At 42.9% G+C, this 24946-nt stretch overlaps 2 protein-coding genes across 2 annotated transcripts; both read right to left on the reverse strand.

Moving 5' to 3' along the window:
- Positions 1-368: 368 nt before the first annotated feature.
- Positions 369-15580, reverse strand: LOC110490191 (lamina-associated polypeptide 2, isoforms beta/gamma). The gene is made up of 6 exons (XM_021563429.3): positions 14945-15580; positions 6181-6298; positions 5660-5803; positions 5314-5423; positions 1677-1780; positions 369-1465 (listed from the first exon to the last, which is right to left on the reverse strand). The coding sequence occupies exons 1-6, from the start codon at positions 15170-15172 to the stop codon at positions 1102-1104; spliced, it is 1068 nt and encodes a 355-aa protein (XP_021419104.1). The 5' UTR covers positions 15173-15580; the 3' UTR covers positions 369-1101.
- A 146-nt stretch (positions 15581-15726) lies between these two features.
- strap (serine/threonine kinase receptor associated protein) lies at positions 15727-23917 on the reverse strand. The gene is made up of 9 exons (XM_021563430.3): positions 23343-23917; positions 22936-23071; positions 21481-21562; positions 21205-21277; positions 21020-21119; positions 20526-20663; positions 20089-20225; positions 18405-18554; positions 15727-16554 (listed from the first exon to the last, which is right to left on the reverse strand). Exons 1-9 carry the CDS (start codon positions 23452-23454, stop codon positions 16487-16489), a joined length of 996 nt encoding a protein of 331 aa, XP_021419105.1. The 5' UTR covers positions 23455-23917; the 3' UTR covers positions 15727-16486.
- Positions 23918-24946: the final 1029 nt, after the last annotated feature.

A 24946-nucleotide genomic window follows, 5' to 3' on the forward strand; every position in this document is an offset into this window, starting at 1 on the left:
ATGCTGTGAACTCCGTTCATTGCGGCTCGCAGCTCATATTGGTTTTTACTCTTTGCTGTAGTGTCCTTGTTTTTTTTCTGTCATGCTGTGAACTCCGTTCATTGCGGCTCGCAGCTCATATTGGTTTTTACTCTTTGCTGTAGTGTCCTTGTTTTTTTTCTGTCATGCTGTGAACTCCGTTCATTGCGGCTCGCAGCTCATATTGGTTTTTACTCTTTGCTGTAGTGTCCTTGTTTTTTTTCTGTCATGCTGTGAACTCCGTTCATTGCTGCTCGCAGCTCATATTGGTTTTTACTCTTTGCTGTAGTGTCCTTGTTTTTTTTGAACGGTGCTTTGTTGTTTCAAGTCAAATAAAAATCTAAGACAAATTATCCCTACATATTACAGTTTTATTGAGAAGATATTCCATTATTTATTACAATGAATACATTATTAATTTGGCAACACAGACAATTTCGATTAAAAAAAACAGGGCGGGGGCATATAAGAGCTATATGTGTGCATGAGTTTTAAGAATCCCCGTCTCACACACGTACGCTGTATAGATGGTTCGATCAAGAAAAAAAAGGATTACAATTTGTTGAAATTCTTTCAGTCTTTTCCTGTTTTTTTCATAATAACTGCATTTGATTACAGCGACAGCATTACAAAAGCAAACTGCGTGAAACACAGACACGCACACAGGTAATTCTCTCTCACAGACTCACACAAATGCAACCATACGACTACACCATGCAGAGACATAAAACAAAAAATAGATCACAAAGCAAGTTCACATAATTTGGAAGCCACTGTTTCGGTGTGGGTACGTTATCTGGAGATGAGTGGTGCGACTGGCTTTCTCTCAGCCTCACAGGCTCAGATGGGGAAAGGACAGACAAACAAACAAACAGAAGACGGTATTGTCATTTCAGAATGAGAAGCGGTGGTCATATTGGACATTGTCGTCTCCAGGAGGTGTTGACAAAGACTAGGCTACCGTACCAGACCATTTAACCAATTATAAGTGACAGAAACACGGGAAGGAAAAAAATGCCAAGGAATGCCAAGGAAGTGAGGGACGATGACAATGAAAATAGTGGCAGCAACATTATGCTGCCTTCACTTGCGGACCTCACTGCCACTGGTCTGCATGGAATCTGAAGACCCTCCGAAGGGGGCCATAGCGTTGGTCTCCATGGTCTGGTAGACGAAGAATATGAAGCCAGCTACAACGCTGAGGAGCAGCAGCTTCAGCCAGACAGGCAGGCCACGGGGTGGTGCTAAGGCCTTGCCAAGAGGGGGCGCCACTGACGTTACCAGCCTGGTAGAAGGGGGCAGGGTGGTGACTCTGTGGACGGTGGCGGTGCGGCTCTCCGTGTAAGAAGAGTTAGAGGCGGAGCGCAGGAGGGTCTCATCTGTCCACAGGTCACCAGACTTTAGGGGCCTGCCGGCTGCACCTCGGATGGGCCGTCGACAGGTGGCGCTAGAGGGACAGTAAAGGTAGAACGTTGAGTTTCATGGTAACATTTCACACATGAGTTGCCATCAGGCAAGTATTACGATCAAGCTCTTAACAAATTAGTTACAGGACACCGCTTTACAGGAATGACAAGACTGTGGGTGGCAGTCTGCCAGATATAGCAATGTTTTATTGAAGTTGTTTATGTTGATAGAATAATGTGCGTGTGTCTTACTTGATTCCTGTTGGAGTGTTGGTCTCGTAGGGGAACATCTCCTTCAGGATATCCTTCTCATCCACCCTGCTGGGTGTCTGCTCACCAGCTGCTATCTTCTCCACCTGCAACACACATTTTAGTACACTTTCTTTAGACATTGAAGCTGACGGAGCGATTAAGGTGAGGATGAGACATTGTTCCATTGGCATGTTACAAAGTCACTGCCACATTCACATATGGTATTATTTTTTGTAAAAGGCTAGAGAGGGTGTGTACACCTAAGAACCACTAGGTGGCCCTGTTGCAGTCCTCTTCCCATGTGACCGCACAAGTCTGGAGTCTTTCACTCCCCTCACTTCAGCTGGCATTTAAGCAGCTGTACTAGTACAGACAGACAGCTGTGCGCCACACACACTACAGTAGCTCCATTCATAATTGTCACCCATTTGTTTACAATCACACCATCTGTGAGGAAAAAAAACGTGAGACCACTTTCACTCCACCACATTTAAATTAACCTTAAAGTTCCCATTCCCGGGTGCCACCACAACAAACCACTGTGAGAAAAACAGAACTCTATTTGAGAACAACTATTGTGCAAAGACTGTATACCAGAGTAAAGCGATTGGACAGCGTGTCAAACTTGGCAGAGAGACGATAGGCATTCCATTTGTTCCTTCAGGACTTGAGATGGAGATGGAGATGGGGGGGGTGTGTGAGACGTGGCTCACAGACCTGACGGTGAAGGAGGCAAAGGGGTCACTTTCAGACAAATGAGGTAGTGAGGAAGGCTTGGCTACTAGGAGCGGGCTGACTTCCTGCGGTACCCCCTTTAATATGGAGAGGGTAAGTAACACACTGTTATTCGTTATAGAAGAGGTTGGTTGATATACATACAGACCCAGGAGAGACTGACAGCAAGAGAGCGAGACCAAAACGAATAGCCAGTGATCAGAGCACTGAGGAAATTGTGAAGATTGAAAATCAGACAAAACACCCAATACAGAGTGATGTCCCAAGTACTACAGCAGGTGAGAGATGTCCCACACCTCTAAAAAGAGAAGTATTGAGTAGAGAGGTTGGCTCATGACTGGGAGCTTAATCAGTCAGAGTGAGAGGAAGACCACCATCCTCCTCACAGCACAGCTAGAATAGAAGAGAATGGATTTATTTTTTCACAGAGGGGAATGAACAGCTGTGGCTTTTGAATGAGCTAAACAACACACACAAGACTGATACAAACATTACACAAGCAACAAAATCACAAACATTTATTTTTTAAGTGGATGAAGAGGTCTTTGGTCTTGGTGGCAGAGAGAAATCTTCCAGGACGTTCTCCTTACACCAGAGGTCAAACTTGTCCACTGAATTGAAACAGTCGAGATGTTTTGCTTTGTGCTGCACTCACCCGTTTACACAAGGTAGGCATTGTTCCCAAACCCATCCAAACTCAGTTTGAAGTAGATCAAATCATCCAACCATGTTCAGTTAACCAAATCAGGCTGGCATCAAAAGGTATGCCCATTGGAACCAAACATTGACATGTAGCTCATCCCGTTTAATACGGAGACTAGAGACTAGCTAGAACTATAGAAGAGTGGTGAGCATACCTTCCAGAGTTCCTCTACGACCAGCCCCCCCCCCCCCCCCCACTTCCTCTCTTCCTTTTTGGTTTCTGCCGCCTCTTGCCACACCTCATTTGGCTTCCTCTAGGGTGTTAACCCATTCTGAGTGGGTGAAAACACGGTTTAGTGATGATCTTTCACTTCCTTATTTTATAAAAATACATTTTACCAAGACAAATATGATTCTTCATGTTCTGAATCGTTCAGTGGGGTCTTTTTTGGATTTCATAAACTGTTGACAGAGTGGTGCCACTTTCTCACAGGAACTTTTGAGGATTTTGCATGTTGTGGTGGTAGTCTGCAAAGACGTTTCTGAGAGTCGCAAAAAGCTAAATTAGCATCAACCAAGCTAAATTAAATGTAAAAAGCATTGAAAATGCTTGTTTTTGTGAGAAATATTCTGTCATGTCTCAAAATCGATATCCATCTTACCTCTTGTTTTATGTCCTCTGGAATCAGAAGAAAGATGAGTTCAACGGTGAACCTGTCAGTTTAGCCTCAATTCTAAAATTGGCAGTCCACAAACATGCTTTAAAGGGATGGTTTGATATTTTTCCAATGAAGCCCATCGACTTCCCCAGACTCCGATGAACTCTGGGATATCATTCTGATGTCTATATGTCCAGTATGTAAGAAGTTAAAAGGTGCGAGACAAAACTAACTTGTTAGCTCATGACTGGAAATGCACAGGAACAGCTACCTCGGGGTAGTAGATACAGGGCTTAATTTCCAAAATCTCACACTCTTTAATGTGGTTATAATATCCACATGATACAGACAGCTTCAGTTGAGTAGGTTACCATCTGGTAGGTTCAGGATTCCGACACCAGATGGCACCAACACCTCCCAAAGTATCAGGAAAAAAGGAGGAGAAAAGTAAAAGGGCGTAAAAATATTTTTAAAAACACTCAAACAATAGGTTTTGTATAGGAGTTGGGAAAATAATGAGTATGTTCTTGCAAGGAAAGAATGAAAGAGGGAGAGAGAGAGTCAAAGAGACAGAAATTAGTGGACTAGAGGCACCCAGTGGCAAAGAGAAAACAAGCTAATCCAAGTCAATTGGCCGGTCCTGAAATTAAAACCTGCTGCACAAACTACCAGCAGACAGACACACAGAGGGTCCTTCAGACACACAGAGGGTCCTTCAGACAGACACACAGAGGGTCCTTCAGACACACAGAGGGTCCTTCAGACAGACACACAGAGGGTCCTTCAGACAGACACACAGAGGGTCCTTCAGACAGACACACAGAGGGTCCTTCAGACAGACACACAGAGGGTCCAGACAGACAGACACACAGAGGGTCCAGACAGACAGACACACAGAGGGTCCAGACAGACAGACACACAGAGGGTCCTTCAGACAGACACACAGAGGGTCCTTCAGACAGACACACAGAGGGTCCTTCAGACAGACACACAGAGGGTCCTTCAGACAGACACACAGAGGGTCCTTCAGACAGACACACAGAGGGTCCTTCAGACAGACACACAGAGGGTCCTTCAGACAGACACACAGAGGGTCCTTCAGACAGACACACAGAGGGTCCTTCAGACAGACACACAGAGGGTCCTTCAGACAGACACACAGAGGGTCCTTCAGACAGACACACAGAGGGTCCTTCAGACAGACACACAGAGGGTCCTTCAGACAGACACACAGAGGGTCCTTCAGACAGACACAGAGGGTCCTTCAGACAGACACACAGAGGGTCCTTCAGACAGACACACAGAGGGTCCAGACAGACAGACATTTGGTGCTTTGTTTTCCACACACACGTAATTCCCACCCCTATAGGAGTCTCAAAGGACATATTTCCTCTCTCAATGAATATTTGAGACAGGTTTAAAAATCAACCCTATAGCCTCTGACTACTAATCACAACTTGAGATATGCATGCTATTTAACTCATATTTCAACAAGTCTGTATGGCGAGCTTTGAAGGAATAAACACCATGAGGCTGGCCTAGGGTGAGGATGTGCTTTTGTCCACTGATTAAATAAAGACTAAATAAAAAGAGGGACTCACTCGGTTGTGCTGGCTGCTGCGGGTCCTGGTGGTGACTGGGGTCTTCCCTCTGCTTCTGACAGGTCTCTCCACCACGGGGACTGGCTCTGGTTCTGGGACTGTAGTCATCTCTAAAACACATACACACCACACAATTTCCATCAATGTCATGCTGTCAGTCAGTCTATTAACCAACACATCAAATTGCATGATTTGTATCATCCCAGAGGGCCAATTTGGTATGAAAGTAGGCATCTCATAAAACAAATATCGAATGTGTAATCTAATGTGTCAACTGCCAAGATGAATCCGATTTGAATCTGTAATAACCTGGTCTAAGAGGATGACTAAGTGTTACGTTTCTTACCTTCCTCCTTGTCGCTGTAGTGGTATGAGTCAGAGTTGCCGTTGCGGTCTACCTGAGTGATGACCACCGGTAGAGCAACGGCCTCAGGAGGACCATGGTCCAACAGCTTCTGGAGCCTTCTCTCATACAGCTTACGGGTTGACGCTGCCATGACAAGACATTCAAATAAAAATCAATGGAACTTCATGAATCCCTCTTCTCATACGGTCTATGGGTGGAGGCTGCCAAAAGTTCAGACATTATTCAAATGAATTCAACACAACTTTATTGATAAGCAAATGAAGACCGCAACAATAATGGCCGTTATTAAAATAAATTCAATACATAGAAGGCATTCTATGTCTGGACCAAAGTAGTAGTTTTATTTACATGGTCGGGATTCAAGAGCCCATCACAATTAAATACATATTCCACCTACCATATAACCAACAGGCAATTATAGACTCGGTAACACAGAATGAACCCAATGTTTTCTAAAAACAATGCCCCTGGCAAATGTACTAGCAGACTGACTGACTCACCCACGATGGGTCCTGCGTTGACTCCATATTTGAGCAGCTCGTCCTTCAGGCCCTCACTGGTCAGCTCAGTCACATCCAGGTCCTCAAGCCGAGGCTTGTCTGTTTTCCTCGTGGCTTTCTGTGAAAGAAGGACCACAGAGGTCAGACTGAAACAACATGAAAAGTGTTCAGGCCTACCACCCATCACAGAAGGATGACTTGAATTGGAACGCCCATTCTAGTAAATCATATTTCTTTGAGTTGTTTTTAAATGTACTTCAAATTAAAAAAGGTTGGATTCAATTTGTGCTGGAGCTCACCAAAACACAAATCCAAAGAAGCAAAGCAAAGAAATCCATTTTGTGCTACTGAACATCACAGGGTTTAACATTTGAAATCCACAAACTGAAATGTCCAAAAAACCTCTCTGTAACTCTGCAGTGTGTGAGTGTGTGTGAGAGAGAGAGAGAGAGAGAGAGAGAGTTGACTGATCTTTAGATGAGTGTTTTCTTTACCCAGCTCCTTGGGCTGCTTCAGCCAGCAAACACCACAGATGTTAAACGCCTTAAAAAGGTTTCTAATCACACACTAATTATCAGCAGAGCTAGTTTAACGCCCTCTCCTGACCTAAACCATCATTACTGATCAACACTAAACAAACAACCAGAGAGCAAACAGAGCGGTATACTACGAAGCATTTTTTATTACTTATTGTTAATGCCATCTTTGGTGTGCTTATCAATCAATGCACAAGCACCTTTGTCCTTCCATCTATGGAACAGCTTGTTGCGTTGTGGGCATAGACATAGAAGGGTGTTGACTGTTAAACTCATGGATACACTAGCAATGGCTGCCAGTCTTGAATGGGAACTGCCATCTATGGTTGGTTGCGGCTGGCAGTTTGCCTTTCGCAAAAGTCAGAATATAATAGCGCGAAAAACAGTTTGGAAAGCAAATACTGTCATAATTTTTTTTTTTATTGTATAATTTTTCTCTTTTACACTGAACAAAAATATACAACGCAACATGTAACGTGTTGGTCCCATGTGTCATGAGCTGAAAAAAAATGCCAGAATGTTCCATATGCAAAAAAAGCTTCTTTCATTTTGTGCAGAAATTTGTCCACATCCCTGTTAGTAAGCATGTCTCATTTGCCAAGATTAGAAGTTGAACAGCATGATCATTACACATGTGCACCTTGTGCTGGGGACAATAAAATACCACTTTAAAATGTGCTGTGTGACAAAACGGCACAATTTCACAGATGTCTCAAGTTGAGGGCGCGTGCAATTGGCATGCTGACTGCAGGAATGTCCACAAGCGCCGTTGCCAGAGCATTAAATGTTCATTTCTCTACCATAAGCTGCCTCCAACATCGTTTCAGTACGTCCAACAGGCCTCACAACCGCAGACCACATTTAACCCCGCCAGCTTAGGACCTCCACATGCGGCTTCTTCCCCTGCGGGATTGTCTGAGGGGGGTGGGGGGGTTGCTGAGGAGTATCTCTCTCTGTACTAAAGCTCTTTTGTGGGGGGAAAACTAACTCTGACTGGCTGTAAAAACCCATGGCTGTATTTCTGCCCAGTCATATGAAATTGATTTAAATTGACTGATTTCCTTATATGAACTGTAACTCAGTAAAAACCTTTGAAATTTGAGCATGTTGCATTAATATTCCTGTTCAGTATAATTCATAAAATATTTAATTAGTCCTCTTCCTCAAATGAAGGGGATGATTTTTTTTTTTATTTTACCTTTATTTAACCAGGTAGGCAGGTTGAGAACAAGTTCTCATTTACAATTGCGACCTGGCCAAGATAAAGCAAAGCAGTTCGACAGATACAACAACACAGAGTTACACATGGAGTAAAACAAACATACAGTCAATAATAAAGTATAAACAAGTCTATATACAATGTGAGCAAATGAGGTGAGAAGGGAGGTAAAGGCAAAAAAGGCCTTGGTGGCAAGGTAAATACAATATAGCAAGTAAAACACTGGAATGGTAGTTTTGCAATGGAAGAATGTGCAAAGTAGAAATAAAAATAATGGGGTGCAAAGGAGCAAAATAAATAAATAAATAAAATACAGTTGGGAAAGAGGTAGTTGATAGGGCTAAATTATAGGTGGGCTATGTACAGGTGCAGTAATCTGTGAGCTGCTCTGACAGTTGGTGCTTAAAGCTAGTGAGGGAGATAAGTGTTTCCAGTTTCAGAGATTTTTGTAGTTCGTTCCAGTCATTGGCAGCAGAGAACTGGAAAGAGAGGCGGCCAAAGAAAGAATTGGTTTTGGGGGTGACTAGAGAGATATACCTGCTGGAGCGTGTGCTACAGGTGGGAGATGCTATGGTGACCAGCGAGCTGAGATAAGGGGGGACTTTACCTAGCAGGGTCTTGTAGATGACATGGAGCCAGTGGGTTTGGCGACGAGTATGAAGCGAGGGCCAGCCAACGAGAGCGTACAGGTCGCAATGGTGGGTAGTATATGGGGCTTTGGTGACAAAACGGATTGCACTGTGATAGACTGCATCCAATTTGTTGAGTAGGGTATTGGAGGCTATTTTGTAAATTACATCGCCAAAGTCGAGGATTGGTAGGATGGTCAGTTTTACAAGGGTATGTTTGGCAGCATGAGTGAAGGATGCTTTGTTGCGAAATAGGAAGCCAATTCTAGATTTAACTTTGGATTGGAGATGTTTGATATGGGTCTGGAAGGAGAGTTTACAGTCTAACCAGACACCTAAGTATTTGTAGTTGTCCACGTATTCTAAGTCAGAGCCGTCCAGAGTAGTGATGTTGGACAGGCGGGTAGGTGCAGGTAGCGATCGGTTGAAGAGCATGCATTTAGTTTTACTTGTATTTAAGAGCAATTGGAGGCCACGGAAGGAGAGTTGTATGGCATTGAAGCTTGCCTGGAGGGTTGTTAACACAGTGTCCAAAGAAGGGCCGGAAGTATACAGAATGGTGTCGTCTGATGACAAACTTTGCTAGAGGAAAGGTATCGAATTTCATTGGTCCTCAACCTCGTGGCTCAGACATTTCATTAATGATAAATGGAGTTAGCCTGCCCTGGAGCAGGTTAGTTCGGAAGGATTTGTTGGAGTAGAAATGTACCTGGCTAAAAAGGTGAGCCACTTTCATGGAACCAGTTGACCAAAGTTAACTCCTCAAACCTGATTCGTAGTATAGGGCTCAGGTTCAATCCCCTTCAACCAGGCTGCAGAGAATGTATCCACTCTGCTGACAAGTATTTTTCTAGAATGGAAAAACATTCTAGCCATTCTGTTCAGTCCCAGAAACTGATGGGTTGGGCCAGACCCAGAACACACTACCAAGCGGCGGTTTGAAAATGTGTAATTGGATTTGATACTCTGATTAGTTAGAGATAATCCGATCGCTGATGACTTTGTTTTGTATAACAACTAATTTTGATGTCATCACAAACAACTTCTATGATGGCAGTCTCAGACTGAAGTATACAGCAGTGGAAGAATTCAGTTTGAGTCGTCAGACAAGGTATAGCGGCATACCGGCAGTCACCTAGTATTAGTTCTTCCTCCACAGAGGTTGATGATTGTAGTTGTTCACAGCCAAAGGGTATTTTCCCCCTTGGTCTAGGCTGTGCAACCGTATCGAACCGCTCCGTCCCGCCCCCAGGACACCAATACAGCAGAGCTAAACAACTATCACTTTCTGTGCATTTGTTACTCTGATTCATATTTCTTAACAGCTAGAATAGAAGCCCTGCGTCTATTTGAACAAATATGTCATATATACTGTGTGTACACACACACACGTATGTAAGGGTTGTCCCCGACAAAAACAAAATCTTGGTCGACCGAAAGTGCTCTTTCGACCAATTGATTGGTCAACATTTTTAAACGTGTATTTTTCTATACACACCCCAGTGTTTCAATAAAATCAACTCCATGCATTGAGTTTGTCTGATGTTTTAAGCTCACGGTTGGATGAGATAAGACATATGCCTCAAGAGGGTGGCAGAGTTCTAGATAACCTGACCCAACTATTCTCTTCCTGCTGGCTTTCGCTGATTCTGCCATTACTCTCCTGAAGTTGCTGGTAATAGACTACACAAAGAGTCGGCAACCTGTCATGTGGAATGCCAATATATCTTACCATTTCTCCCAATCTGTGTGCCAGTTATTGTTTTCATATGCAAATATTTGTGAAACAGATTAATTTAATTTATAATAACATCTTCAAAATGATTTGTCATGTGGTTAAATAAAATTCTATCCAAATCTAAAATTGTACAAATGTAAAAAGGAACTTCTATTGCCATTGCTAATTATAGACAAAAAGCCAACAAATAAAAGCATTGCAGCCTGCAGGTAAAAAAAATAAATCCTGATAATAAAATATCCTATAAATCACATTGGCTACACATGGCCTGTCTGCATCAAACATGAAACATCAACTAACTTCCATCCCGAAGCTTGAAACATTGTATAAAATATTCTGGGCCCTCAGTTTCCAACGCCAGTGAGCGCAGGACAGTAACACAGACACATCTGTAGGCTATTTGCACAAAGGTGAAGAAACAGTGATATTGCAGAAGCACACATATGCAGGACGCAGACAAATGTAGGGTAAACCAATTGCATTTAACCTACATGACAACATAACATGTAGCCTAGCCGTGTCTACACATTGCATTGGGGGAAAACAATCTGTGTTTTAACCATAAAATAACATAACTATTATTTAGCTTCGCAGTGATCATGCAACACCGCACATCATTGACATTTGCCAGAGTAGCCTGTTGTGCCTTGTGCATAAAGGTACGGATGTTTAGCTATCAGGAAGTCCAGAGACCCCGGCCACGCAGCTACTCTGTTTGCTCTTCAGTCTAGAATCTTTTTGTTTGAAGCAAACCACCCTGCATACCACTGCTGGTTTGCTTATGAAGCTAATCAGGGTTGGTCCTGGTCAGTCCCTGGATGGGAGACCAGATGCTGCTGGAAGTGGTGTTGGAGGGCCAGCAGGAGGCACTCTTTCCTCTGGTCTAAAAAAAAAAAAATCCCAATGCCCCGGGCAGTGATTGGGGACACTGCCCTGTGTAGGGTGCCGTCTTTCGGATGGGATGTTAAACGGGTGTCCTGACTCTCAGAGGTCATTAAAGACCCCATGGCACTTATCGTAGGGGTGTTAACCCCGGTGTCCTGGCTAAATTGGGCCAGATTGGGAAATCTGGCCCTCGAACAACATCACGGTTACCTAATAATCCCCCTCCTCTCCCCTGTAACTATTCCCCAGGTCGTTGCTGCAAATGAGAACGTGTGAGAACACGTCAACTTATCTGGTACAATAACAGATAAATAAATATAATAATATAATATAGCACTATTCGATGAGCTTTGGATTCAGCTCGATGCTAAAACCGGTACTGACAGTAAGACAATTAATTATATAAAGCACTCCGGCCTAATTTGTTTCGGCATACTCCCCAGCCGATAACAAATCCAATTCCTTACCATCTCTGCCATGGTCAGTTTAACGTGTAAGAGTTGGGAATACTCTGCCTGACTGACTTACAATGATGCAAGCAAAAAAAAGTGACAGGAATTAGGAAGTTCTATAACTACTTCTATGGTTCTTGTCACATTCCATTGGAACTCTGCCATGGTTCTCTTATCCATGGAACATTTGATGGGGTAGGAGTAGTAAGGAGAGAGGGGGAAAGAACCTCAAACAGACCGACAGAGAGGGGGATTTAGCAGCTATCAGTCTCCCACTAGCCTATATTAGACTCCTTACTGCGGGCCTCAGTAAAGTTGGAGCTGGATCTCAGCCCAGCAGAGCACATTTCATAATCACAGCATTCCAAGGAAGAAATAAGGAGGGGGAAGAAATAAGAAAACAGTTAGAGACTTCCCATTTGTTCCCTCACTTTTCATCCGCTCTCTGACCACACACTTTAAAAGTGAAATCAAGGCACTGAGCGCATGGCTAGCCCCAAGGCCCAGACCATTCCTGTGCTTTAAGTTATGCGTTAGGCTACTTGCAGAAGGTTTGTAGACTAGAGGTTTAAATTACATGGAATACAGATTGCATCAATGTATTGCAGAACAATATGGATTAATATAGTTCAGTCGCATGATCGCCTAGATGTCCAAAATGCTCTTTATGACTAAGTGGTTGTTTCTACTCACAGAAATCAGCTTGGTGATGTAATACTGAAACCGACCATTTTATGTGGCTTTTGGGGGTAAACTATAACAAATTGCTAGGTTGTGAATTATGATGATGTGCATATGGTTAACCACCTTTATGGATGGTTATGTCAGACATGATAGTTTTCATATCCGTGGTCCTCATGATGACCGCTGCAAGCAGAAAACTCCTCAACTCCCAATGACAAACCATTCAACCTCAGTTGAACTAAACTGTAGGAGGGAAAAACAGTACTTCTCTTTTTTTTTTCTTTTTTTTTTTATCCCAAAGGGTTTATTTTGATAGCTGCTATGAGTGAAAATGTGTGTTTAATGTTCTGAGTGTGCCAGTGGATGTTTGCCTCAAATGCTTCATGGTAAGCTATAAAATCACACAGACAGGCATGATTGGGAGTCAGGTGACCATATGAAAACATCAGGAAGAGCGCTGCTGCGATAGCATTTAAATCTAATGAAAGTACTAGCCTACACACTTGTCGCACACACAGTTAACCACACATCTGTTCAGGGATAGCCCGTGCACGCATTCCTCTTCCAGGGAAAGTATTTCCTCAATAAAGAGACCAAACCCAATAGGAAAATAGCCCCATCCTCCACACCAGGAGCCTTGATTTCCTTCAATCCCGTTACCTATACCTTAATGCCATTTCCAGCACACTCAAAACTCCTTAAAGTTCCTTTCCTCTTCTCTACATACCAAGGCTTTCCCCTAACATAAAACCTCTCCGGTCCAGTTCCATCCCTTCTATGGATTCCACCCCTTATGACACTAGCTGCTTTTAGCAAAGCGTGTGTATTTTCATACACCATCGTTGCTTCCTATTGTATTGGGTTGCACAAAATCAGTCCGCAGGAAGTTCAATAAAATTCTATTTCTACTTACTGTGCCAGTGGGCAGGATGGTTGGTCATTATGATGGGGAGAATAAGACATTTCTAAAATAACATTATTAAAACAGACTTTCCAAACATGGGTCTGTTGTCTTTAGTCTCAAATTCCACCCTTCATAATGAACAACCGTCCTGCCCACCGGCAACAGTAAGTTGAAATATCATTTTATTTAACTTCTAGCTTCCCGCGGACTGTGCCCTATAATCTCATTACATAGCCCTGGATCCTGGACTTCCTGACGGGCTGCCCCCAAGTGATGAATGTAAGCAACATTACCTCCTCGACACTGAGGCCCCAAAAGGCTGCATCCTCAGTCCTCTCTCCTGTATTCCCACGACTGCGTGGCCTCACAGTTCCAACTACATCATCAAGACGCGTCAGTAGAAGGCCTGATCACCAACAACGACAAGACAGCTTACAGGGAGGAGGTAGGCACTGGAATGGCGTGGCGCCAGGTAAACAACCTGTCCCTCAATGTTAGCAAAACAAAAGGAGCCGATTGTGGACTTCAAGGAGGAACCAGGCTGGACACGCTCACATACTCATCAACGGGGCCGCAGTGGAGATGGTAAATAACTTCAAATTTCTCGGCGTACACATCTCAGAGAAGCTGAAATGGTCTTACCACACAGACTCTGTAGTGAAGGGGGCACAACAGCGAATCTTCAACCTCAGGACGCTGAAGAAATTCAGCCTGCCCCCGGGGCCCCTCACAGTGTTCTACAGGAGCACCATCGAAAGCATACGGTCGGGCTGCATCACACCCTGGTACGGGAACTCCACCGCCGCTGACCGCAAGGCTATTCAGAGGGTGATACATGCAGCCGAACACACACTGCCTGCTCGACAGGACACCTACAACACCAGGTGTCGCAGGAAGGCCAACAAGATCATCAGTGACACAAGCCACGCCCTGTTCTCCCTGCATCAATCACTCAGATGCAGTGACTGCATCATGACAAAAACAGAGATGGGCCAATAGTGCATACCCTCAGACCATCAGGCTGCTGAATACCCACCACTAGTCAGCAACCTCCCCCACATTGTTTTTAATGACCATTTTCATTATTTTATTTCACTTGCCTTGCATGTTGGAGCTCAAACCTCTTGGAGACTTAACCAGAAAATCTCACAGCTGTAATCAAATCATACTGCCACCTGCGCCGACATTTCTGAATGCCCTATGTTCTACTGTCTCAATTTCGAGTTAGTGTCAAGATATTGAGTTAGTATCTCGAAACCTTGATTTACATAAGTCAATTTCGACTTAGTATGGCCATGTTTACTTACATATCTTGTCATTTTCAAATAGTATGGGTATTTACACACAATTGAGTGGCGAGGATGGTTTCCATAAGGAAGCATTCAGTAGTGACACTGGCAGATATTTTAAGCGGGAAACTTTCAGCTGATTTGTAATACAATACAGCCAACATGTGTTTGTTTTTATATTTAAAAACGAGATGGAACTCGCTGTAATTGAAAAGATGGGAGATATAAATTGTATGCATTTAAAAAGAAAATGTAATTACCTAGAAGACCACATCACAACGATAGTTATTTTTTTAAAGGGAGATTAAAACACTTTCCAACACAGTGACGTCTTCCCTACAGACATTTACTTGCAACATTCACACTGGAAACATTGTTACAAATATTATATTCGCCCGCGAGAAAGAAAAATCTTAAAAACAACTCACCCTGCCCGAGCGACTTTTGTTTAAGACTACCGGGACTGGAAACTCCTCGTCGCTGGAGAAGGCGTCTGTAGATGAGATCTTGTTCTGCACGGTCAAGTTTTTCAGATACAGCTGCACATAAACGTCCTTTCGCTGGTCTCCGGTCGGGAGAGAAACATTGTTGGCCAAAAGCTCGCTTTTGAGTTTATCTTTGGTGAGAACCGATGGGTCCTCCAGATATTCCGGCATGTTGCTCGCTATGAAAAAGCAACTCCGCCTCCGTAACAACAAAATGAAGTAACGTTATTTAGCGGGCTATGTTAGCCAACTGGCTAAGTAGCGGCTCTTGTTGGATTAAATCTGCGAAACTACCAGTGTACACAAACTTGATACTTCAAGCTTCCTGGAACAATTTTAGCACGTTAGCTTACTAGTTGTGGCGCCTCTTTTGTAAAAACTATTCTCAGTAGAATGAAGAAGTGAAAGCTCTAAACACAATACAGACCTCCCCTTTAAAGTACGTGGTCTTGGGCTATTATACCAATATCTGCTAGCTTGCTAGGACACCGGCCCTCTGCCAACATTGAAGGAACAAACGCGGTGAGAATGGAACCATCTGTGTGTGTGAACCACTGCCCTGTGAAAACAGACACTATTGGACAAGAGAGGTAACATCGGGCTTTGCCATTGGTAGAGGGTACATGCACATTTTAGGCGTTTATGAGCTACCGAAATGCATAGAAATGATCTATTTTCCCCTCTACTTACATTTTAAACGTATGTGAGTCAAGTCATTTGCACAATTCACTGCAAAGCACTATCATTTAATTGATACAATAAGTTATCTTGCTGCAACAAAAAGCTTTTTTTGTGCATAAAAAATAAAATAATGTATGTCTCTCTTTATTTAAATTACATAACTGCAAAGTTGCAACCAAGGACAAAAATACAAAGCAAACAACTTAAGTAATTTTACTCTCTCGCCTGTTTGAGAACATTTCCCATATACTAGTTTAGGGTACAAGTATGGACAAAATACCACTTTTACTGAATTTAAGATAATTGAATTGAGAAAATTAACATAATTTCTCAAAGATAGCTGTCAGTTTCCCTCCCCCCTGTAACTGTGTGTGTATTCCCTTATTGGAAAATGAAAATAAATCAGAGAACCAAATTGCCCCTAAAGTCAATACATTTTAAACAAAAATTGTTCATGGGGTCACAGTGTTGAACAGACAGACAGATCAGGGGAGACAGACTGAGCTGATCAGAGAGAAAGCAGGCAGCGATGAGCCTGATGCTCACAGGTCTACTACTTTCCTCTGGAGCTCAATCTCTCTGTGTGTGTGTGTGTGTGTTCTAATTTCAACTATAACCCATTTTGTGTGTGTACATTTGTGTGTTGAGTCTGCCTGAACACGTGTGTAAATCGGGAGCTCAACTCCAGATCAGTTCCCGGTGAAGAGGAGGGGCTCAGGTCCTTGCTGGGGCTTGGTGTTCTGAAGAGACTGGAACACCCTGCTCTTCTCTTCACCTTCTGCTCTCCTTTCTTTAATATCCGTCTCAGGCCTTGATCTCAGGAGCAGCAGGAGTACAGTATATTGTGTCAGAGTTCTCAGACACCAGCTCCTCTGTTGAGGAAAATAACATGACAAGTCAATGACATTTGCCTCTAGCTATTAGTGTGGCAGATTCATGGTTCGTTCCATTTCGGTTTCAAGCATCTTAACGAAGTCAGTGCTCCTTCCGATAAGTATTCAGACCCCTTGACTTTTTCCACATTTTATTACGTTACAATCTTATTCAAAAATGTATTTAAAAAAATTTGTCATCAATCTACACACAATATCCCATAATGACAAAGTGAAAACAGGTTTTTAGACATTTTTGCAATTATTTGTTTTTAACTGACAGAAATAACATATTTACATAAGTATTCAGACCCTTTGCTATGAGGCTCGAAATTGAGCTCAGGTGCATCCTGTTTCCATTGATACTCAGCAAACTGGATGCAGTCTATCCCAGTGCCATCCGTTTTGTCACCAAAGCCCCATATACCATCCACCACTGCGACCTGTATGCTCTCGTTGGCTAGCCCTCGCTACATATTCGTAGGTAAAGCTCCGCCTTATCTCAGCTCACTGGTCACAATAACACCCACCCGTAGCACGCGTTCCAGCAGGTATATCTCACTGGTCATCCCCAAAGCCAACACCCCCTTTGGCCGCCTTTCTTTCCAGTTCTCTGCTGCCAATGACTGGAACGAATTGCAAAAAAATAAAAAAAATCGCTGAAGTCTTACATCTCCCTCACTAACTTCAAGCATCAGCTATCTGAGCAGCTCACCGATAGCTGCAGCTGTACACAGCCCATCTGTAAATAGCCCATCCAACTACCTACCCCATATTGTTTTTAAATTGACCTTTTTTGCTCTTTTGCACACCAGTATTTCTACTTGCGCATCATCATCGGCACATCTATCACTCCCAGTGTTAATATGCTAAATTGTAATTACTTTGCTACTATGGCCTATTTATTGCCTTACCTCCTTGCTCCATTTGCACACACTGTATAGATTTTTCTATTGCGTTATTGACTGCACTTTTGTTTATCCCATGTGTAACTCTGTGTTTGTCGCACTGCTTTGCTTTATCTTGGCCAGGTCGCAGTTGTAAATGATAACTTGTTCTCAACTAGCCTACCTGGTTAAATAAAGGTAAAATTAAAAAAATTAAATCATAATTCTTGAGATGTTTCTACAACTTGATTGGAGTCCACCTATGATACATTCTATTGATTGGACATGATTTGGAAAGGCACACACTTGTCTATATAAGATCCCACAGTTGACAGTGCATGTCAGAGTAAAAATCAAGCAATGAGGTCAAAGGATTGACCGGAGAGCTCCGAGACAGGATTGTTTTGAGGCACAGATCTGGGGAAGGGTACCAAAACATTTCTGCAGCAATGAAGGTCCCCAAGAACACAGTGGCCTGCATCATTCTTAAATGGAAGAAGTTTGGAACCACCAAGACTCATCTTAGAGCTGGCCGCCTGGCCAAACTGAGTAATCAGGGGAGAAGGACCTTAGTCAGGGAGGTGACCAACAACCCGATGGTCACTCTGACAGAGCTCCAGAGTTCCTCTGTGGAGATGGGAGAACCTTCCAGAAGGACAACCATCTCTGCAGCACACCTCCAAATCAGGCCTTTATGGTAGAGTGGCCAGACAGAAGCCACTCCTCAGTAAAAGGCACGACAGCCCACTTGGAGTTTGTCCAAAGGCACCTAAAGGACTCTCAGACCGATGAAAGCAAGATTGAATTCTAAGGCCTGAATGCCAATTGTCACGTCTGGAGGAAACCAGGCACCGCTCATCACATGGCCAATACCATGCCATATTACTTATACCTACCCAGTCATTTTAGATACTAAAGTTTCTAGGAATCTCTATTCATTTGGAATTAAGCATTAAAACTCACCAGGAAGGACACACTTCCACAGGCCATAGGTTTTGCCGACCGCAGTCTGCCACAGCCGGAGCGTACCGTCCTCAGAGCCACTGGCATACAGCTCCCCGTCTGGACTGAAACGCACGCAGTGTACTGGCCCAAAGTGGCCCTTGTATGACTCTACAGGAGTGGAGAGAGAGCCACAGCAGTGTTAAACATGACCCTAACCCTAAACATGTCCACACACAGGTTAGAAAGCCATACATGTGAGGCAGCCACTATCGTCCAACAGTATGCGGTCAATGTCAGCGAGTTGGTTAGGATTGACTGAGCATTCTCTTATATACAGCGCATTCGGAAACTATTCAGACTCGTTGACTTTTTCCACATTTTGTTACATTACAGCCTTATTCTAAAATGCATGACTTTTTTCTCATCCATCTACACACAATGACAAAGCAAAAACGGATTTTTTGAGAATTTTGCAAATGTATTAAAAATAAAACGGAAATACATGATTACCTTAAAATAGGATTGTGTCGATGTACAGATCTGGGGAAGGGTAACAAAAATAATCTGCAGCATTGAAGGTCCCCAAGAATACAGTGGCCTCTATCACTCTTAAATGGAAGAAGTTAGGAACCACCAACACTCTTCCTAGAGCTGGCCGCCCGGCCAAACTGAGCAATCGGGAGAGAAGGGCCTTGGTCAGGGAGGTCACTCTGACAGAGCTCCAGAGTTCCTCTGTGGAGATGGTTGTCCTTCTGGAAGATTCTCCCATCTCTGCAGCACTCCACCAATCAGGCCTTTGTGGTAGAGTGGCCAGACGGCAGCCACTGCTCAGTAAAAGGCACATGGCAGCCCGCTTGGAGTTTGCCAAAAGACACATAAAGGACTCTCAGACCATGAGAAACAAGATTCTCTGGTCTGATGAAGCCAAGATTGAACTTTTTGGCCTGAATGCCAAGCGTCACGTCTGTAGGAAACCTGACACCATCCCTACAGTGAAGCATGGTGGTGACAGCATCATGCTGTGGGGATGTTTTTCAGCTGCAGGGACTGGGAGACTAGTCAAGATCGAGGGACAGTTGAACGGAGCAAAGCACAGAGAGATCCTTGATGAAAACCTGCTCCAGAGCGATCAGGACATCATACTGGGGCGAAGGTTCACCTTCCAACAGGACAACGACCCTAAGCACACAGCCAAAACAACGCACGAGTGGCTTCAGGACAAGTCTCAATGTCCTTGAGTGACCCAGCCAGAGCCCAGACTTGAACTGTGCCCAACGCTCCCCATCCAACCTGACAGAGATTGAGAGGATCTGCCGAGAACAAATGGGAGAAACTCCCCAAATACAGGTGTGCCAAGCTTGTAGCGTCATACCCAAGAAGACTCGAGGCTGTAATGGCTGCCAAAGGTGCTTCAACAAAGTATTGAGTAAAGGGTATACTTATGTAAAAGTGATATTTACATGTTTTGTTATTTATTTATAAATGTGCAAAAATGTATTAAAAAACTGTTTTTGCTTTGTCATTATGGGCTGTTGTGTAGATTGATGAGGGAAAACAATTGAATCAATTTTAGAATGAGGCTGTAACGTAACAAAATGTGGAAAAAGTCAAGAGGTCTGAATACTTTCCGAAGGCACTGCAAATTGGTGTGATTTTATATGACTCCTTGTGAAGTTTTTTTGTAGTGTAAGCTGCTGCTTACCCAACTCCTCCTTGGTGCCGTAGTCAAATTTGTAGAGCTTGAAGTCGTCTCCCCCGGCAACAAAGAAGTCCTTATCTGGATGCAGCGAGGCAGAGTGAATGGAGGCAGGGGCATCCACAGTCTTGATCATGTCAAGGCTAGGGAGAAACACAAGTCAGAGTAAGGAAATACACACAGCTTTTAGCACTAGCCATCAATATCAAATATGAGAGAAATCAAATCATAATGGACGTCATATACTGTATGCTATGACTGCCCCTGAGGATTAGGTCCCTATTATGTCCCTAACCAATGATACAGGGTCAGATATTTTATCAGTACCCTAATGGTTTAGGCTAGGTTTGGTGGTGGGAAAATCTTATCCTAGATCTATGGTTAGTGGCAATGTCTAGCTCGAGCTATGCCCGAGGGCAATGCCTGGGTTTTCTGTATTGTACCTGAGGGCATTGTAGAACGCAATGGTCTTTCCATAGGTGATGACCAAAACTTCTCCGTCAGGGATGTACTCCATGCTGCTGACTGACATGTCGAAGGAGAGCTGCTTCACAACCTCAGTGGAATTCCTGTCCCACAGTCTACACAAGGGAACAGAGTGCGTATATAGCAATACCCATTTTAGATCAATAGATACAGTACCTTATTGATTGAAAAGTCATCAAGAAATGACAGCAAAAATCTAAGAGAGAGTGATGGCCAGACTTGTATGACCATAGTATGTTAATCACCTTTCAATGTTGATAATCACACACTGCCCTCCTGTGTTCATATTGGGCAGCGACTTTTTGCGGCAAAGGAAAATGACTGCAAATGCTTCCAAATGTTCCCAATAGTATATAAGGTATATATATATATATGGTCATCCTATCAGCCTTTTGGCATCATAATAATATCCATGACAAATGTAGAACCAGGTAGATCAAAGAGCACTGACCGTACGGTTTTGTCATCAGCGGCAGAGAGGATCTGTGTGTCGTTGTTGCACCACAGGGCTTTCTTTATGGCAGACGTGTGCCCTGTAATCTCTTGCGGTTCTGAGGGAAACAAAACACAATACATATCGAAACACAACCAAACGTTCACGCAAACAATTCAACGAGGGGTTGCATTGGTACGAACCTGCTTCCGGTTTGTTGAGGTCGTAGATGCGTATTATCTTATCATTCCCTCCTGTTAACAGACAACTGCTATCCTGTCAGAGAGAAATAGAGGGGGAAGAAGTTGACTCAAATATCCAATACATGAAAGTCCCATAAGAATATCCCTAGAACAAAAAAAGATAAGCAAGACATGTAAACAGGTTTACACTGTCATGACAGGGAGCATTTAAATCCTCAATCTCATACATTTGACACATACAGTAAAACCCATATCAATTCCAAGTAACTGTAGTACCTGAGTAAAATTGACTGACTTGACAATGTGCTTGTGTGCCAGCGTGAGGACCTCATCTCCAGTCACGGCATCCCACACCTTCCTGAAGAGCAAATAGGTACAGTCATCATCAGTATGTCAGCCAAGAAAAATAATACAATAGCCTAGTTACCACTTGCCAGACATGCGTTTGCTTTCACCAACTCTGTTGATGAAACGACAAATAAGTTGGCTAAAGCAGACAGACTAGTACCTAGGCTAGGAGAGTAATAAGCTAATGTCAGAAATCTTGGAGATCTCTCAATGAACAATTTGAAGATTTAACACTCAGGATTATAGCCTGGTTCTATACCATATGTGCCACAGTCAACACTTATTCATTATTTTTTTTAACCTTTATTTAACTAGGTCAGTTAAGAACAAATTCTTATTTACAATAATGGCCTACACGAGCCAAACCCGGACGATGCTGGGCCAATTGTGCGCTGCCCTATGGGACTCCCAATCACCGGCAGTTGTGGTACAGCCTGGATTCGAACCAGGGTGTCTGTAGTGACGCCTCTAGCACTGGGATGCAGTGCCTTAGACCACTTTGCCACTCAGGAGACTTATAGAGCTCACCAGCTTGTAGTCCTAAAAATCTGAAATTGATTGGCATTTTCTACCTATGGTTCGTTCACCATTCCTATTAGGGAAATTAATGGGGAAAATAATGTGGTTTTGGGATATATGCTGAAAATAAGGTCTGAGGTTAACAGAGGCTTAGGCGATCTCATATGTTTTGTTCTATGAGATAATATCAGTCAGTTACCCTGACCTTTATGAATTATAAAGCTTATGTGCTCAAAATAAGTCCGTTGCTAACAAGTCACTAACTTTTTACTTGTTTGGATTACATAAATGCTTCATAATTATCTCATAAGCCCTTGTTTACCGCAGACCTTATTTTTGGCATTTATCCACCCAAAACCATTATTTTCCCCATAGGCGTAAGCCATGACAAAGTTAGCCTCCGTTATAGCCCGCAAACTCTAGTCGGCATTCTGCCTTCTCCTTACAGTTTTCAGCCAACAGCTGCGCCCACAACTGGCGAGTTAATCTTACAAACAAGTGTTCGGAGAATGCTAGATAGCCAATTAGTACAGGTGGTCGCTGCTTGTCTTCCATCGGTTTCCCATAAAAGCAAGCGCTGTAACATGGGGATATGGCCGTATCAAGGGGTATCAACCTTTTGTATTTTGAAAACTATTTCTTGCTGATATGAAAGCTAAGGTCCTTGTTCTTCCAAAACCGTACCGCAAGCGACATGTGTTAATGTTCAGATGGAGCGTTGCTGCTCTTAACAAAACGCCTTCGTCCAATGACTCCTATGTGTAATGGAGTCATGATCAAGGGCTAGCCTCCATTACTATTGCTCTCTATATTGTTGTCGTAACATGGTCATGGCCAGGCTATGTTGTAGGCCTAAATACATACGCAGTGAAGTCTGCAGCAGCAGTGGCTGCCTTGGTGGCTTCATTATTCAGAGTTGCCCCCCAGACAGCACCCTTGTGACCCAAGAACGTTCCGATCCAGTCCCCTGTGTCTCCCTGGCGCAACATGGGTTTGCCATCTACAAGAAGGAACATTCATAAGTGGTTAGTACATTCACAAGTGGTTAGACAACTACAGTACCTCCAACTGTAGCACATACATAAGACGTGAAATAGTCTGATGATCATTTTCAAAATACATCTATTCAATTCCCCTCTCTACTCTAACTCCCACCAGAGGAAAAGGTGTGATGGAACTTTGTTTCCCTCTACTTTAAATTCACTATTTTCTAAACAATTATCTATGGTTATCTACTACAACAAGGACTGTTTCTAGCAAATATATCTTACCTTTGCAGGCACTGATGAGAAAATACCCGTATGGGGTGATTCCACTGAAGGCTAGATCCACCACAGGTCTTGTATGGCCAGAGCAGGTGAGTGGTGTCTGTCTCATTGCCATGCTCACCTTTGTTTCAGACTGACTAGCTAGTAAACAATACAAACTGTTAAATAATATCACCAAAAGTATGGAACTAGTTAATGATTATAAATGACAGCTTGCAACTGGCTAGCTAATGTATGGAATGAGATTGTTAAAACTCTGGCTCGTGCTGAATAGCTAACGTTAGCTTCCAATGGAACCAAAGTTAGCTTGACAGACATTAGCTAGCCAACGATTCTAGATAGTTTGAAGATAACGCAACAACCGTTAACTAGATTTTATGAAAAAAAGAGAAGGAATTAAGCGAAGATATTGATGTTTCAGTGAAGGCAAAGGGCTTCTCTCCCAGCTAGGAAAGAGCGCTAATAGCTACAATATTGCAACTAACTAGCAACGTGCAGTTAGCGGCCTTAGGTATTTAAAAAATATTGTAAATATAGAAATACTTCCGGTATCACGAACGCTGACGTATTTTCTAAATAAAAGTCCCAGATCTAAATTAATGGTCAAGACTCAAGATCATTGGTGGTACAATGAAATTATCTATAATTTTGCACTTTGTCAAATATTTTAAACGTGTCCACCAACTTTTTCGAATAATATTTGATTAATTACATTTAGACTCCAAATGATTGATCATCCTGTCTGTATTTATCGGTATCATCAAGACTCATATTTTAACGTGCTACATTGAATATTATAATATTGTAACATGTACATAACTTTTTGAGGGGACATGTGTAAATCTAGAGCATCAGGAGTGTGAGGGGTACAATTTGTGCAAAGCTCTTAGAGCTCTATGATGTTGAAAATAACATGTAGACTTGCCTTAAATGGTTTTGCCACACACAGATTGTACATAAAACATAGAGGTAGAAAGAGGGTTCTGGATTAAGGCCCCCAGGGTTCTAGTCTAGAAGCACACTTTCCACTTCCACTTTCCAATAAATTTTTATTGACGGATAGCCAGTGGCACGCTCCAACACTCAGACATCATTTACAATTTACGAAGCATGTGTTTAGTGAGTCCGCCAGATCAGAGGCGGCAAGGATGACCAGGGATGTTCTCTTGATAAGTGTGTGACCATTTTCTTGTCCTGTTAAGCGTTAAAAATGTAACCAGTACTTGTGTGTAAAAATAAAAGTTTTCAAAAATATAAATAGTAAAGTACAGATACCCTAAAAAAACAACTTAATTGTACCTACAGTTAATTGAGGTAGCTACAGTGCCTTGCGGAAGTATTCGGCCCCCTTGAACTTTGCGACCTTTTGCCACATTTCAGGCTTCAAACATAAAGATATAAAACTGTATTTTTTTGTGAAGAATCAACAACAAGTGGGACACAATCATGAAGTGGAACGACATTTATTGGATATTTCAAACTTTTTTAACAAATCAAAAACTGAAAAATTGGGCGTGCAAAATTATTCAGCCCCCTTAAGTTAATACTTTGTAGCGCCACCTTTTGCTGTGATTACAGCTGTAAGTCGCTTGGGGTATGTCTCTATC

Source organism: Oncorhynchus mykiss, chromosome 15 (genome assembly GCF_057628025.1).
Source record: "Oncorhynchus mykiss isolate SJ-2025 chromosome 15, ASM5762802v1, whole genome shotgun sequence".
Taxonomy (NCBI): domain Eukaryota; kingdom Metazoa; phylum Chordata; class Actinopteri; order Salmoniformes; family Salmonidae; genus Oncorhynchus; species Oncorhynchus mykiss.